The 16860-nt window shown below is 38.4% G+C and overlaps 1 protein-coding gene across 3 annotated transcripts in view; it reads right to left on the bottom strand.

Moving 5' to 3' along the window:
* DNAJC2 (DnaJ heat shock protein family (Hsp40) member C2) overlaps nucleotides 1-16860 on the bottom strand; it is a 37538-nt gene that overhangs the window by 4035 nt on the left and 16643 nt on the right. For all 3 annotated transcript variants that reach the window (XM_040472857.1, XM_040472859.1, XM_040472858.1), the window contains 9 exons: nucleotides 9949-10047; nucleotides 8587-8728; nucleotides 6517-6597; nucleotides 5348-5413; nucleotides 4814-4905; nucleotides 4407-4528; nucleotides 3846-3995; nucleotides 1252-1340; nucleotides 1109-1178 (listed from right to left, as the gene is read on the bottom strand). In XM_040472857.1, the coding sequence (XP_040328791.1) occupies nucleotides 1109-1178; nucleotides 1252-1340; nucleotides 3846-3995; nucleotides 4407-4528; nucleotides 4814-4905; nucleotides 5348-5413; nucleotides 6517-6597; nucleotides 8587-8728; nucleotides 9949-10047 (911 nt within the window). The remainder of the gene's footprint in view (nucleotides 1-1108; nucleotides 1179-1251; nucleotides 1341-3845; nucleotides 3996-4406; nucleotides 4529-4813; nucleotides 4906-5347; nucleotides 5414-6516; nucleotides 6598-8586; nucleotides 8729-9948; nucleotides 10048-16860) is intronic.

Consider the following 16860-nt stretch of genomic DNA (forward strand, 5'->3'; position numbering starts at 1 on the left):
TTCAGAAGAGAGTATCCTTTATTCTCTACAAGGAGGTAAAGGCATAGAAAGTGGCCTGTTATCTTCAAGTTCCACCCTTAACGTTCCTTCCAGTCTACCTTTAGACATGCACAGACAAAAAAGAAAACCTTTACGTGGCCTTCTTGCTCTGTTAACGGCTCTCTTGGGGTCGGTCATCTGTAACTCATTTCCCTCCTTCCACCCCTTAGAACCATTCACCCCAGTGCCAGCGATTCCAGTGACTCCCATCATCCCTTGCAGTCCCAAGTCCTTCTGGCGCCAGTCCTGTAACTAGTCACACTTACGTGGCACATCCTGCCTACAAACGCCAGACTAATAGCATGTTAACTCTTTGCTACTCAGACCTCTGCAGTAATGGAAACCAGGCATCATGGTATTACAAACCTGCTTAATTTGGCTCTACTTTTTCTAACCATCTCCCATGTCTCCCCCATGTGATATGGTTTTTCATGCGTTCCTCTGACCTTCATCTTCACCCTGTCCATCTTCCAAGGCTGGCTCAAACCCTTCATTGAACCTTCCCTGACCACTCTGCCCTGTACTGGGCACTTCCTATTTAACCTACAGCACCTACTGCAGATCCTCCATCTTTTGGTCCTCAGGCCTTTTTTCCTCAGTGTAGTTTCCTGAACTCCTTTGTGGCAGCAACAGCATTAAGCATTTCTCCAAACTACTTAGGCATAGTGCTGTATATTGTAGGTACTAATACTTACTGCATTAAATTGGATTTCTGGGCCTGTTTCCTCATCTGTACCATAAAAGGTATACACTAGACAGAACAAACATCTCTTTTGGTTCTAAATGTTAATGTCCTACAAAAATGCTCAAGGAATAGTCAAACAATTATTAACGTGCTAGATACACAAATTAAGCACTATACATGGTAACAACTATACAGACAAAGTCCAATTTAAAATAACAAAAGCGCTTACTAGAAGTAGCACATACTGAGGGACACAAAGAGAAATGAGATTCTTCGCCTTTATTAGTAACTTCTATGTAAGGTGGGGAAATCCTGAGGTGAAAGCAATATTGTAAGCAGAACTAAACGCTAAATACAGGTAGAAGGGACGCGTTCTTCTATTACCTGTTTTTCCAGAGCAGCCTTTCCTACTTCTTTTGTAGATGATGTGAGTGTTTCATTCAAGCACTGTAAGCTAAAGGAAAAAAAGGGATGAAACTTTATCCAAAGCCCAAGAAAAGACTGCAACAGCCCTCCTATGGTTATACCTTGCTAGTTCAAGCCGATCACAAAGTTTTTCCACTTCTTCCATCATTTTAACCCGCTCTGCCTCATTGTCAGAGAAGTGATTCCAGGTCTAGAAGCACAAACACAAACATTTTCATTTTTTATCTACTGACACTGAATGATATGTCCATAAACACAATAAACAGAGCATTAAGTTCTCAAGAGATACCTCAAGTGAACGTATGGCCTTCTGAACATTAACAACCATACTCCCAGGGCTCTCCCCTGACCAGCTAGCAGTAAAAATGCTTTTACCAAGACGATGGAGAAGCAAAACAGAAAAAAGGTGATGGTGTGGAATATCTCTGGATGTTATAAAAGAAGGATTCCTCGGAACCACCTACGAATCAAATTCTGTATGAGTACTCAATGTTCTCTTTGTTAGGCTGCCTGTTCTATCTTCTGTGTGCTCAACTGTAACGTTTGCTAGAAATTTTAAATGTGAAATTAAAAAGATAATGTAATGTGTTAAGGAACAGGAGATATTAGAAAAATTATGATTAAGGATTATGCCCAATGTCTCCCATTCCTTACTTCTCCTTGCTTCCTTAATGCACGCAGTCTGGCTCTCACTAAGGTCCCAATGCTTTTACTGCTGACCCTTCCCTAGCATCCAAAAAGCACTACTGATTTTCTTCCCACCTGTCTGCGTCACTCCTCGGGCTCTTCTTCCTCTTTCAGTACCTAAATTTGGGTGTTTGCATCCCCCACCCTCCTCCCTCTCAGCCCTCTCTCTGGGTGATCTACTCACACGGCTCCTAGTGCCACTGAGACAGAGAAGACCGTGACCCCAGAACTCCAGACTTGTACACCCAACCACCCACTCAGAATTTCCATTTGTGCATCTCAGTGCGCTCAACATGCCCTAAACTGAAGTCAACTGGCAGAGGTGGAAAGGGCTATAAACTGAACTCTTCATTTCCTTTCAGCTTTTTCCTCCTTTATTTTCTGTTTCATTGAATTATACCAGCATCCATCCAGGGTTCCATGCAAGACACGGGAACACATGTAAATACTCCTGTACTAACACTACCTCCCTCCAGCACACAATCAGTATCACCTAGGCAGCAGCCTGTCCTGCCTCCCAAATACTGGCTCGTTTCATTCACCTTATTCTATTCCCACCCTCTCTGAAAGGCACAATATTCTCACCTGGATTATAGCAAAAGACTCCCAACTGTTTCTGCCTCAAGCCTTCCCTCAGCATCCTGACCGAAACCAACTCAGGAGCAGATACGAACTAGCAAGACACAGAACATCCTTCAAGACCTGGCTCTTTACCTCTTCGGTGGCCTTTGCTTCATTAAACCGCACTTCATGGATCTCTGCTTTCTCTCAGTGCTCCCTGACGTCTCTCATCTCTGACCCCATACACATACTACTTCACCTGGACGAATCCTACTAGATCCAGAAAACCTCCCTTGACTACCTGTTTTTTGGTCCTTCCTCATCCTAGTAAGATAAAGTGTTTGAAATGCCTGTTCCCTTGTCATTCTCCACCATTAACCAGATTTCTGGAAGGCAAGGACTGTATGATCATTAGATCTACATCAATTATGACTGCTTGCACATAGTAAGCGCTCACCAGATATATGATGAATGAATACATGAACTCCTGGAAAGGAGCAATAAAAACAAAGTCATGTAACGTCAGAACTTTAACCCTCGTTTATGCATCATCTCGAAGAACTATTCAAGCTTTCTATTTTCTAATTGGCCTCTTTAAATTTTTTACTGATTTCTCATTATATGCCAAATATGCTACATACTGAGTGGGAATGTTCTCATTTAAACATCATAACACTATTACTAGGTACCAATTCAGCTAATGTGTAGGTGAGGAAACTAAGGCACAAAGGGGTTGACGTAACCTCCTGAGGGCCCATAGATAGTGTTAAGTGAAGAATGACTTCAAAGCTAGGCAGCTTGCTCTCAGCCCATACCCTTTACCACCATGATACACTGCATCCTTCTCAAAACAATTTTCTTGGTGAAATCCGAGGAAAACATTTCATTTTTTCCTATTTAGACTTTCCTCTCACCAACCAAAAGCCTGAAAAGACCACCTGTGTTTGTATTCTGGTTAAACCTTTTTCACAGCCTGCTGACAGGGCAGAGTCATTTCAATTATATTATCAACTGAAGATTCAGAATGGCATATATTAAAATATATGGGGACCTGTTACAGACACAATAGGAGACATACACTAAAGCCTTTGAAATGGTCTTATTTGGATCCTAATTTGAATAAACCAACTATACAAAGACATTGTTGGGATAATAAAAAAGATACGAATATGGACTATTAGAATATTAAACAAGTCTTTTGGGGGTTTGAAAATAGCATGATGGCTATGTTAAAAAAAAAAAAGCCTTGATCACAGTTGCACATGAAATTAAAAAAAACAACATGAATTTAAAAGCATTTTAAGGATTTAAGAGATGTTTAAATGAGATAAAATGTGTACACCAGTTTAATTATATTTACATAATATAAAAAAGAAATATTCTTAAGTTTAATTAGCAATTGGATTTACTTGTTACCTAGTGTTGGTTCAATCACAGTCTGACGCACCTTGCATGAGTTTCGAAGTTTTTGCCTTTCCTTCTTAATGGCTTTTTTCTGGATATCTTTTTCCTTCTTTGCCAATAATGCTTGTTGTCTAACTTCCTCCTCTTCTTTCTCTTTAGCTAACCGAGCAGCTTCCAATTCAGCTTGTCTTTGCTTTAATGGAAAATAAAATTATTTTAATAAGAAAATTAGGATTTCTAAATATCTGTTTTACAAATTCAATCTTTTAATAAATTAGGAAAAAATGTGATATGTCAACTTATTGAAGATGGAAGGTTAAACGGAGAAAAGCAGCTGGTAAAGTTCTTTCTACATTTATTAAAAATATAAAATAGAAACATTAGAAATAAACATAGTATTAAAGGAATGTATACGACATGTTTTTGCTTAGTAAGAATTTGCTGGTAAAAAATATCCCTGTAATTATCAATGGTACCAACTTACCAAGATTTACGCACAGTCGCACCTAATTCTCTACTTCAAGATTATAGTTTTTAAAAGAGATCTGAAGATTAAAGATTTTATGAACAATTTGAAGTCTAGCTTCATCAAATGTCACCTTACTTTTTCTTTAGCTTCTTGCTCCTTCCGTTTTGCTTCTGCTTTTGCTTTCTTTTCTGCTTCTTTCTTGGCTTTTTCTTCTTCCTTAAATTTTTTTATCCTTGGATCACAGCTATATGCATTGTCTACCAGAAAAAAAAGTTAATTTTTTCAATTTCTAATTCAATTTCTAACATTTAACTAAAGATCCTTTTAAATCAATTGACTGATTTTGGGAGAGTGCACACCTGTGAGCAGGGAACAGGGTCAGAGGGAAAGAGAGACTCTTAAGCAGGCTTCATGCTCAGCACGGAGTGTGACACAGGGCTTGATCCACGACCCTGGATCATGACCTGACCCAGAATCAACTGACTGAGCCACCCAGGCAGGCGCCCCCAAAGAACCTTTTTAAAAATACTAATTATACTTACCAACTAATGTTCTTATCCTATTCATTTCTTCTTTTTTTCTTTGTGCCCTTGTTGCTCTGTTCTGCTTTTCAATCCATCTCCTCTCATCACGACTATAAAATATTGGAAACAAAGTATTGGTTATAGATGGTATGACTGGAAAATGTAATATTTTATAAATTTATGTGTAAATAATGTCTGATATTAACATTAAAGGGTGATTCTACTTAGTATTAATTTTTGTTGACTTTTTTAGATATTCATGTCGAAGGTATTTCCCTACACACACAAAGAAAACTAAAATTAAACCAGTTATGCAAACAGAAGAAAAATAATTTGCTGAATTGAGCTTTTGTGACAATTATATTCGTTGGTCATTTGTTAACATACCCTAACCATTTGGCCCCATCTAGTTTAACTTGTGAGATGGGATCTCAAAACACTCAACTCAAAAAATGATACACAAAGAGAAAATTTATACAAAAAAATATATGTAGTATATTTTTACATCATCACAAATAACCATCTTCCTTTATTAGTGACTTACATACATACCATTCTGCTTTTTCTTTTTCTTCTTCATCTAAATAAGAAAATTCTCTCCAAGAATCAAAATTATACCTAAAATAGAAATTAAAAAAAAAAAAAATCAAGCTAACAAATAAAAAAAATCTTCCTTGTAAGATTAAGTTAGGTGCATATAGTGCTAAGAAACATTAAAGGCAAGGTTGTCTTGCAGACAGCGCCCCTCACATGGTGGCACTAACACTATGCTCAAGTCGTCTTCTTCCTCTTTGTTAAATGACACTGATTTGGTATGAAAATCTAAAAGTATACTTCTCACCCCTAAACTAAACTCACACCTCCCTGCCATCTCTCCATTAGCTTTTTCTCTTGCCTGGAACTTGTTTAAGTTCTCCCTACTTTCTCCTTTCCTAGTCTGTCACGCCTTAAGGCAGCCCTCATAGTGGCTATTATATCTCTGATTTGTATCCTCTGAAGGGAAAAGCAACTACAACTGGTAGAGCTAAATATGGTTATTTTTGTTTCACAACAATTTCATGTTTTCATTTACCAGATACTTAATCAGAAAATATAGCAAATGTAATACAAATTGGCCATGAGTATTGTGTTCATTAAACATTAGTGAATCAGAGACAAAAAAGCACTGCCTTCCTTGTGTATTCAAGTATTTTTAATAGCAAGACAAATGAAAATATTTTCATTTTTACTGAAATCAAATGGCTCCTTAATAGTATGCTTGATATCTAGAAATGTGATGATTAGAAAACAGATTTTAAAAATCACAGAAGCCTAAATATCACGTAGGAGATTACAGCAGTATGTGAAAACTATTATGATTATTTCTGAATAAAGTGCTTTTGTTCTGTGATTCTATTTTTCTTTTTTTAAAAAAAATTTTTTTTTCAACGTTTATTTATTTTTGGGACAGAGAGAGACAGAGCATGAATGGGGGAGGGGCAGAGAGAGAGGGAGACACAGAATCGGAAACAGGCTCCAGGCTCTGAGCCATCAGCCCAGAGCCTGACGCGGGGCTCGAACTCACGGACCGCGAGATTGTGACCTGGCTGAAGTCAGACGCCTAACCGACTGCGCCACCCAGGCACCCCTATTTTTCAAGAAATTTATGAAAAATCAAGTATTTATTGCATACTTATCCTTTTAAAAAATGACAGCATCATAGGAACAGTGTATTCACTTACCAGAAAGAATAAAATGCATCTACATCTTCAAATGATGAATTCATATCACCAAGTTTAGGAACATTTTTTTTATTTGACCATCTGAAATAATAAAAGACAAAAATTCAATTCAAAATCTGTACAAAGGTCAACAAACTAATTTATTAAAAAACATTTTTTATAAATCCTCTACATCCCCTGTGACTAAGAAATGGGGCTGGAAGATCAGCAGTGAGGTGTCGAACAATACAGGAGCAGGGAGAGAGGACAAGGGTAGATGGGGTTGGGGAAAACAATGGAACAATGTTCTCACCATCAGGTTGTCTTCAGTTCTACAAATTACAGGCTTGTGGCGGCTGCCATACTAGCTAGGAAAAACAGGCAGTGCCCCCTTTCCCAAGCTCACATACTCCTGCCTCTAAACAGGCAGCAAAGAAGCAACCTGCAGGCTCACATTTTTTTTTCTTAGAGAGTAAGAGTGTGAGCGGGGGAGAGGGGCAGAGGGAAAGAGAATCTTAAGCAGGCTCCACACTCAATAGGGAGCCCAACTCAGGACTGTGGCATCATGACCTGAGCCAAAATCAAGAGTCAAGCACTCAACCAAATGAGCCACCTGTGCACCCCCCAGATTTTTAAAAAGGTTAATATAGAGGGAAGATTCCCCCACCTTCTCATTGCCATGACCATCCCCACAAAGAGTCAGGACTTCTAAAGCAGCTCATCCATCATCTCAGAAAGGATTCTGTGGCAGTTACTGACCCATGTTTTCTACTCTATGAAACCATTCCACAACAAAATGTATTACACCATTTTGTTTTTACCACCTTCAACACTATTATAAAAAAATGAGGAGAGTGGATGGAGAAAGTACTTAAGTTGCACTAAGCCGATGAAGTGGGTCTTAAGCCTGGCTGCACATTAGAATCACCGGGGAGTATTTAAATACCCTACAGGCATTCTAAGCTAATTAAACTGAAATCACAATTAAATTAAAATTTCTCCAAGTGGAACACAGCCATCAGGAGTTTTTTAGCCTCTCCAGGTGATTCCAACATGCAGCCACACTGTGCTCTAAGGAAACCCTCCAGTGCAGATGAAACCAAAAAACACAGAATATCGATATACACCATTTAAAAACGGACCTCGATGAAATAAATTACATATACAGTAACATTAAAGATATCTCATCCTTGGGGCACCTGGGTGGTTCAGTGTCTGACTTCAGCTCAGGTCATGACCTCACAGCTCGTGAGTTCGAGCCCTGCCTTGGGCTCTGTGCTGACAGCTCAGAGCTTCGAGCCTGTTTCGGATTCTGTGTCTCCCTCTCTCTCTGCCCCTCCCCTGCTTGTGCTCTGTCTCTCTCTCAAAAATAAATAAACATTAAAAAAAAAAAATCACCAAAAGAGAGAAAAAAAAAGATATCTCATCCTTTGTCAGAGAACTTTATGATAATGAAATGCTCCAAGAAAACAGTTCCAAAAGAACAAAAGCTTTATCAGATGATAAGGGGCCAGAAAGAGTATGTACCCATCAGTAAAAGGGAAGCAAAAGAATGGGAAATGACTATCACCTAAGTAAAATATCACACTACATAAAGTCAGCTACTGTTCTTTCCCACAAAGGAAATCAAAAAGAAAAATATCCTATGAGGTGTAAAGGAATTTCACCATCAAAAGGCAGAACTTCTGGGGTGCCTGGGTGGCTCAGTTGGTTGAGTGTCTCACTTTAGCCCAGGTCATGATCTCACAGCTTGTGAGTTCGAGGCCCGCATCAGGCTCTGTACTAAAAGCTCAGAACCTGGAGCCTGCTTCTAACTCTGTGTCTCCCTCTCTTTCTGCCCCTCCTCCCCTGCTCATGCTCTGTCACTCCTGTCTCAAAAATAAATAAACATTAAAAAAAAAAAAAAAGGCAGAACTTCTGTTCAGAGAGCAAAATAAATGAGAGCAGCACATTCACCAGAGGGGCTCAATACTGTACAGAAGAAGGACAAAGAGAACAAAACTTTTATCAGGGGAAAAATGCAGAAACCTGGAAGATTACATGAAGCGGGCCAATATAGCATTCTGATCACAAGGGGATCCCTTAACTCACCTAGAATTCCGTTCAAACACTGGGGAAAACACTTCGAAGAAATTGTCCTTTGCTTCACTTTTAGAAGGAACTGAGTTATCAAAAGTAGGATCTACACTGTTGAATGCCCGTCTTTTCACTGGATCAGATAACATTTCATAAGCTGAGGAAGAAATGGTAAGGTCACATTACTATGATGCTACATTTTTTCTCTGTGAGAAAAAAATCCCCTTCCTTTAAAAAAAAAGTTATTTTTCGGGGTGCCTGGGTGGCTAAGTCAGTTAGCTGACCAACTTTGGCTCAGGTCACGATCTCACAGTTCGTGAGTTTGAGCCCCTCGGGCTCTGTGCTGACAGCTCAGAGCCTGGAGCCTGCTTTGGATTCTGTGTCTCCCCCTCTCTCTACCCCTCCCCTGCTCACACTCTGTGTCTCTCTGTCTCTCAATAATAAACATTTTTTTTAAAAGGTTATTTTCCATATTTAAAAATTGTGTGTGTTTGTGGGAAGGAAAATATTGAATACAGGTAATGATACCACTAGTGCTACTGGATAGAATCTGACTTCATAACTTCTTTCAGTACCTCTTCTGGAAGGCAAGTGACAAAACAGTGGTTAAATACTCATCCCTTAAGAATGCATGACTCCAAGGAAATAGAAATAGCTAGAAAATTAACTGTTAGAGTCCAAGATTGTAAAAAAAAAAAAAAAACAAAACAAAAAAAAAAAAACACAAAAAAACCCCCAACAAAGAACCTTTAGCATCTAGCATCTTGAGCACTACATAAGAGTAGGCCCAAAAGAGTAAGTCTGAAAGGGGTGTACACGATTTTAAAAAGCTATCATCAAAATGTAAAATCACACCTAACAACACACACTTAGATATGGTAACAATCTATATTAATTTGCTTAACGAAGATATGGCTATGTAAACAGCAATAAACGTCATCTTGAGTCCCACAGCAGGATACAATCAACTTTTGGATTTAAATTAGCAAAACATCTGAGGACAATTTAGTCCTACAAAGTATCTGAAACGGAGAAATAACTTAGCATTCTTGTTAGAGAACACTTAGGATGAAATGACTGCAGGATGAGTTTCTCATATAAGAATCCCCAGAAGATCTCGTTAACACACGGACTGTCAGTGGATCTGGGGTGGGGACCTGGTTGCCGCATTCCTGATAAGCTGCCAGGTGCTGCTGATGCTGCTGGCTGAGAGAACCTTGCTTTGGGTGGGTTATCAGAAACAACCAGATATAACCGAAAGTGTTTTTAAATGTCATGGTATACTTAAATTAACTACAGTATATACACTAGAAATCCAATCCTAGCACTTAATGATCACCACCATTACAAATTCCTGACTCTAAGGTATTTTCTTACCTTTAGTTATGCAAGTGAAGTAGTCATTATCTCCTTCTTTGATTGGTTCACCAGCTGCTTTCCGTTTGTCTGGGTGATGTTTTAAAACCATTGCTTTATCTACAAAACAAGCCAGATTTAGACAGTTTGTCACTTTATGCATCAAAACTAAAAATAAAGATGAGGAGCTTGGGAAGATGGCGGCGTAGGAGGATCCTGAGCTCATCTTCTCCCACGAACCCATCAAGGCTGCAACTGCACACACTGCAACTCACTCTGAAAAGGACCTGAAGACTAACAGAACAGCTTTTCCATAGCTAAAGATGTAAAGAGAAAGTCATGTTGATAAGAGGGGAAGAGGTGCGGCTGGGAACCAAATCCGTGGGGTGGCAACCCTTAAGCAGGAAGGAATTCACAGGTGCAGAGGTCCTCCCTGGGGAGTAAAGGGATCAAGTCCCCACTGGGCACCCTTGCCCTGAGGTTCTCTACACAGGGAAGAGAAGCCCCCATTAACATCTGGCTTTGAAAGTCAGCAGGGCTTACTTCACTCCAGGAGCTGGAAGGCTATCCTGAGACTCTGCTTTTAAAGGGCAAACACGCCATATCATTTGCTCTAAGACCCAGCACAGAGGCAGCAGTTTGAAATTGCCTGGGTTATTTATATGTGACAGAGATTTACTAATTATACAGTATGTGCCAGAGGAGCAGAAAATTCCGTAGGAATTTTCTCCAGAACGAAAAGTGCTGGCAGGTGCCATTTTCCTTCCCTCCTTCAGCCTAGCTGTCCCGATGCTGGTGGGAGCCAGTTGTGACACTCTCCATCTGCCTTGCTAACACTCTTGTCCCACCTCATGTTCCCTGCAGAAACACCCCACCCAAAGGCGCCCATCCAATGTGGCGGCCATCCCACCATACTTGGTGGGCAGCCCTGGTTAGAACTAGTGCCTCTCAAAAGCAACTATGGACAGAAGAGGGGGGCAGCCCTATTCATCAACACACCTGCCACAGTTTGTAGCCTGACCCTTAAGCCAGCTATGTTGGAGGAAGCCTTGCCTGTCAATGCACCACACCCACAGTAGTGCTGGACCAGTCACAACGGGAGAGTGCACACAACCCCCACAGAAATCATTCCTGGAGAGACTGGTTCTGGTGACCAGGTGGGAATCGCACTACTGGGCACCACAGGACACCTTTTATATAAAGCCACTACTCTCAAGAGCAGGAGAAGGAGCTGACCTACCTAACACACAGACACAAACACAGAGTCAGACAAAATGAGACAGGAATATGATCCAAATGAAAGATCAAGACAAAATCCAAGAAAAAGAGCTAAACAAAATGGAAATAAGCATTCAACCTGATTAAAGGCTCCAAGTAATAGCCATAAAGATTGGAGGGAAGAGTGAATGATACTGTGAGTACTTCAACAAAGAGACAGAAAATATGAAAAACAAGCTCGAGGGAATCAATGCCTGATTAGAGGATGCAGAACAGATCAGTGATCGAAAGACAGGGTAATGGAAAGCAACCAAGCTCAACAGCAAAAAGAAAAAAAGAACTTAAAAAATGAGGATATGTTAAGGGACTTCTGCAACAACATCAAGTATAAGAACATCTATATTATAGGGGTCACAGGAAAGGGGAGATGGGGCAGAAAACTTATTTGAAGAAATAATGGCTGCAAACTTCCCTAACCTGTAAGGAAATAGAAACCAGCTCCAGGACATAAAGGGAGCCCCAAACAAGATGAAACCCAGGAGGTCCATCCCAACACACAGTAATTAAAATGGTAAAAATTAAAGATGAACAGAGAATCTTAAAAGCAGTAAGAGAAAAAGCAAACAGCTACATACAAGGGGAACCCTATAAGGCTGACTTTTCAGCAGAAATTTTGCAGACCAGAAGCGAGTGGTGACACATTCACATTGCTGAGGGGAAAACAACAACAACAAAACCTATAACCAAGAGAACTGCACCCAGCAAGGTTATCATTCAGAATGGAAGGAGAGAGAAAGAGTTTGCAAGACAAACTTCAACAAAAAGTTGAAGGACTTGATGACCACTCAAGCAGCTGTACAAGAAATGTTAAAGGGAAGTCTTTAAGTGAAAAGAATAAGAGAAGAACATGGTGAGAGGAACACTTCACTGGTAAAAGCAAACATACAGTGAAGATAGTAGTTCCATCACTTATAATGCTAGTAAGGAGGTAAAAAGACAAAAGTAGTAAAATCAACTATCTACAAATATTAGTCAACAGATACACAAAACAAAAAAATGTAAAAAGTACTTGAACTTAAGCAACTATCAACTTAATATAGACTGATGTTATATATGAACTTCATGGTAACCACACACCATAAAACTTTAATAGGCACAAAAAAAATAAAGGAATCCAAGCATAGCTCTAAAGAAAGTCATCACATCATGAGGGTAGAGAGCATGAGAAGAATAAAAAAAAGGACAAGAGCTACAAAAAAACCCCCAAACAAAACAAAACCCAGCAAGCAATTGGCAAAATGGCAATAAGTACATACCTATTAATAATTGCTTAAAATGGGGGTGCCTCAGTCAGTTAAGCATCTGACTCCTGATTTTGGCTCAGGTCATGATCTCACTTTTCGTGGGATCGAGCCCTGCATCAGGTTCCATGCTAATAGCACAGAGCCTGCTGGGGGTTCTCTCTCTCTCTCTGCCCTGACCCACTCATGTGCGCGCACTCTCTCTCTCTCAAAATAAATAAACATTAAAAAAAAATAATTGCTTAAAATGTAAATGGTCTAAATATGCCAAAAAAGACAGAGTGACTGAATGGATAAAACAAGACCCCTCTATGTAAGAACATGATGTCTACAAGAGACTCACTTCAGACATAAAGACATATACAGACTAAAAGTGAAGTGATGGAAAAAGATAGTCCATGCAAATGGAAGCAGGAAAAAAAAGTTGGAGTAGCAATACTCTACCAGATGAAACAGACTTTAAAATAGGCTGTAACTAGAAACAAAACAAAGCATTACTTAATGATAAAGAGATCAATCCATGAGAGGCTATACCAATTGTAATTATCTATACACCTAACAGAGAAGCACCTAAATATATAGAAAAATTAATGGTTGTAAAAAAAGAAATGGACGGTAATACACAATAATCATAGTAGCCTTTGACACCCCACTTACATCAAAGGATAGAATATCCAATAGAAAATTAGTAAGGAAACAGTGGCTTTGACAACACATTAGACCAGATGTACTTAACAGATACAAACAGAACACTGCATCCAACAGCAGAATACACATTCTTCTCAAGTGCACATGAAACATTCTCTAGGATAGATTTCATGTTAGGCCATAAAACAAGTCTCAATAAATTTAAGAACATAGTAATCATACAAGCATCTATTACAACCACAACATTATGAAACTAGAATCACAGGGGAAAAAAATAGGAAAAAGCAAACATATGGAAGCTAAACAACATGCTACTAAATCAGCGGGTCAAAACATTACCTTGAGACAAATAAAAATGAAAATGCAATGGTCTAAAAACTCTGGGACATGGCAAAAGCAGTTCTAAGAGGGAAGTTTACAGCAATACAGGCGTACCTCAAGAAAGAAAAAAAAAAAACCTAAACAATCTAACCTTACACCTGAAAGAAAAAGAACTAGCAAAAGAACAAACAAAACCCGAAGTTACTAGAAGGAAGGAAATAATAAAGATCAGAGTGAAAATACTGAAATAGCGAGACTAAAAAAAAAAAAAAAAAAAAAAAAAAAAAAAAAAGAAAAAAAAAAATCAATGAAACTAAGAGATGGTTCTTTGATAAAACTGATGAACCTTTACTATGGCCATTAAGACAAAGAATATTCCAATGAATAAAACTTGAAATGAAAACAGATAAGCTACAACTGACATCACAAAAATACAAAGGAATGAAAAATTATACACCAACAAATTGGATAACCTGGAAGAAATGGATAAATCCCTAGAAACATACAATCTTCCAAGACTCAATCAGAAAAAAGAAAAAAGTCTGAACAGACTGATTACTAGTAATGAAATTGAATCAGTAACCAAAAAACCCCTAACAAACAAAAGTTGAGGATCAGATGGCTTCATAGGAGAATTCTATCAAACACTTGAAAAAGAGTTAATACCTATCTTTGTCAAAAACAGAAGAGGAAGGAATGGTTCCAAATTCATTCTATGAGGCCAGCATTACCCCAATACCAAAACCAAAGACACTACAAAAAACCCAAAATTACAAACCAATATCCCTAATGAATACAGATGCCCAAAATCTTCAATAAATATTAAGAAACCAAATTCAGCAATATATTCAAAGGATCATACACCATGATCAAGTGAGATTTAGTCAAGGAATGTAACAATGGTTCAATAACTGCAAATCAATCAACATGATACACCATATTATCAATGAAGGATAAAAATCATATGATCACCTCAATACATGTGGAAAAAACATGTGACAAAATTCAACATCTATTAATGATAAGAACTCTCAATAAAGTAGGTACAGAAAGAACATACCTCAACTTAATAAAGGCCATATATGACAAACCCACACCTAACATCATACTCAATGGTGAAAAGCTAAAAGCATTTTCTCAAGATCAGGACAAGGTGAGGATGCCTATTTCTTGCCTCTTTTACTCTCAACATTGTACTGGAAGTCCTAGTCACAGCAATTGGGCAAGAAAAAGAAATAAAAGCCATTCAAATTAGAAAGTAGTAAAACTGTCACTATTTGCAGATGACACGATAATATACATAGAAAACCCTAAAGACACCACCCCCAAGAAATTAGAATGAATGAATTCAGTGAAGTTGCAGGATACAAAAATCAATACACAGAAATCAATTGCATGTCTATATAATAACTAGCAGAAAGAAAAATTAATAAAACAATCTCATTTACAACTACAGGTGAAACACCTAGGAACAAATTTAACCAAGGAGTTGCAAGACCTGTACTCTTAAAAATGTAAGACACTGATGAAAGAAACTTAAGATGACACAAATAAATGTAAAAATATAGCATACTCAAAGATTGGGAGAACAATTGTTAAAAATGTGCATAACTACGCAAAGAAATCTGCAGATTCAATGCAATCCCCATCAATCCCTATCATCCCTATCAATAGTGTTTTTCACAGAACTAGAATAATCCTAAAATTTGTATGCAACCAAAAAAGATTCTGAAGAACCAAAGCAAATCTTTGGTTCTTTTGATACCTGGAGGTATCACAATCCCAGATTTCAAACTATACTACAAAGCTATAGTACTGAAAACAGTATGGTACTGGCACATAAACAGACACATAGATCAATGGAACAGAGAGCCCAGAGATAAATCCACATATATATGGTCAATTAACATATGACAAAGGAGGCAAGCATACACAATAGGAAAAGACAGCCTCTTCAATAAATGGTGTTACAAGTGAACAGCTACATGTTAAAGAATAAAAGTGGGTCACTTTCTTACACCATACACAAAAATAAACTCAAAATGGATTAAAAACTGAAGTATGAGATGTGAAACCATAAAATACCTAAGAGTAATGTCTTGGACATTGGCCTTAGCAATATTTTTCTGGATGTGCCTCCCTAGGCAAGGATAATAAAAGCAAAAATAAACACTTGTAACCTACACCAAAATAAAATCCTGCTCAGTGAAGGAAACAACCAAGAAAACAAACAGGCAACCTGCTGAACAGAAGATATTTGCAAATGACATGTCTGATAAGGGGTTAATATTCAAAACACAAAGAACTCATACAACTCAATAGCAAAAAATCCAAATAATTTGATTAAAAAATGGGCAGAGGACCTGAACAGACATCTTTCTAAAAAGGATATACAGATGGCCAACAGACACTTGAAATGATGCTCAGCATCACTAATCATCAGGGAAATGCAAATCAAAACCACAATGAGACACCAGCTCACACCAGTCAGAATGGCTACTATCAAAAAGACAAGAACTAAGCTTTGGCGAGAATATGGAGAAAAGGGAATCTTCATGCACTGTTGGTAGGGTTATAAGTTGGGCTTATAAATATAATAGGGTATTGGGGTTATAAATATAATAGGGTGTTAGCAACTACGAAAAATAGTATGGAGGTTCTTAAAAAAATTAAAACAGAAATATCACATGACCCAGCAATTCCATTTCTGGATATTTATTTGAAAAAACAAAACAAAACAAAACAACCCAAACCAAAACAAACACATTCATTCAAAAAGATATATGTGCCCCTATGTTTACTGCAGCATTATTTATAATAGCAAGATATGGAAGCAACCTAAGTGTCCATCTATAGATGATTGAATAAAGAAGATGTGGAACATATATATAATGGAATATCACTCAGCCGTAACAAAGAATGAGATCTTGCCATTTGCAACAACATAGACAGACCTCCAGGTATCATGCTAAGTGACACTAAGTGAGACAAAAATAAATACTATATGGTTTCACTTATATGTGGACTCTAAAAAACAAAACAGAGGGACAAACAAACCTTCCCCCACCCAAAGACTCATAAGTATAGTGAACTGGTGACTGTTAAAAGGGAGGGTCAGAGGGTTGGGTAATTGGTGAAATAGGTAAAGAGAATTAAGAGGTACAAATTTCCAGTTATAAAATAAATAAGTCGTTGAGATGAAATGTACAGCACAGGGGCGCCTGGGTGGCGCAGTCGGTTAAGCATCCGACTTCAGCCAGGTCACGATCTCGCGGTCCGTGAGTTCGAGCCCCGCGTCAGGCTCTGGGCTGACGGCTCAGAGCCTGGACCCTGTTTCCAATTCTGTGTCTCCCTCTCTCTCTGCCCCTCCCCCGTTCATGCTCTGTCTCTCTCTGTCCCAAAAATAAATAAACGTTGAAAAAAAAAATTAAAAAAAAAAAAAAAA

This window comes from Herpailurus yagouaroundi, unplaced genomic scaffold, assembly GCF_014898765.1.
Source record: "Herpailurus yagouaroundi ecotype Mexico unplaced genomic scaffold, PumYag 100, whole genome shotgun sequence".
NCBI classification, from domain to species: domain Eukaryota; kingdom Metazoa; phylum Chordata; class Mammalia; order Carnivora; family Felidae; genus Herpailurus; species Herpailurus yagouaroundi.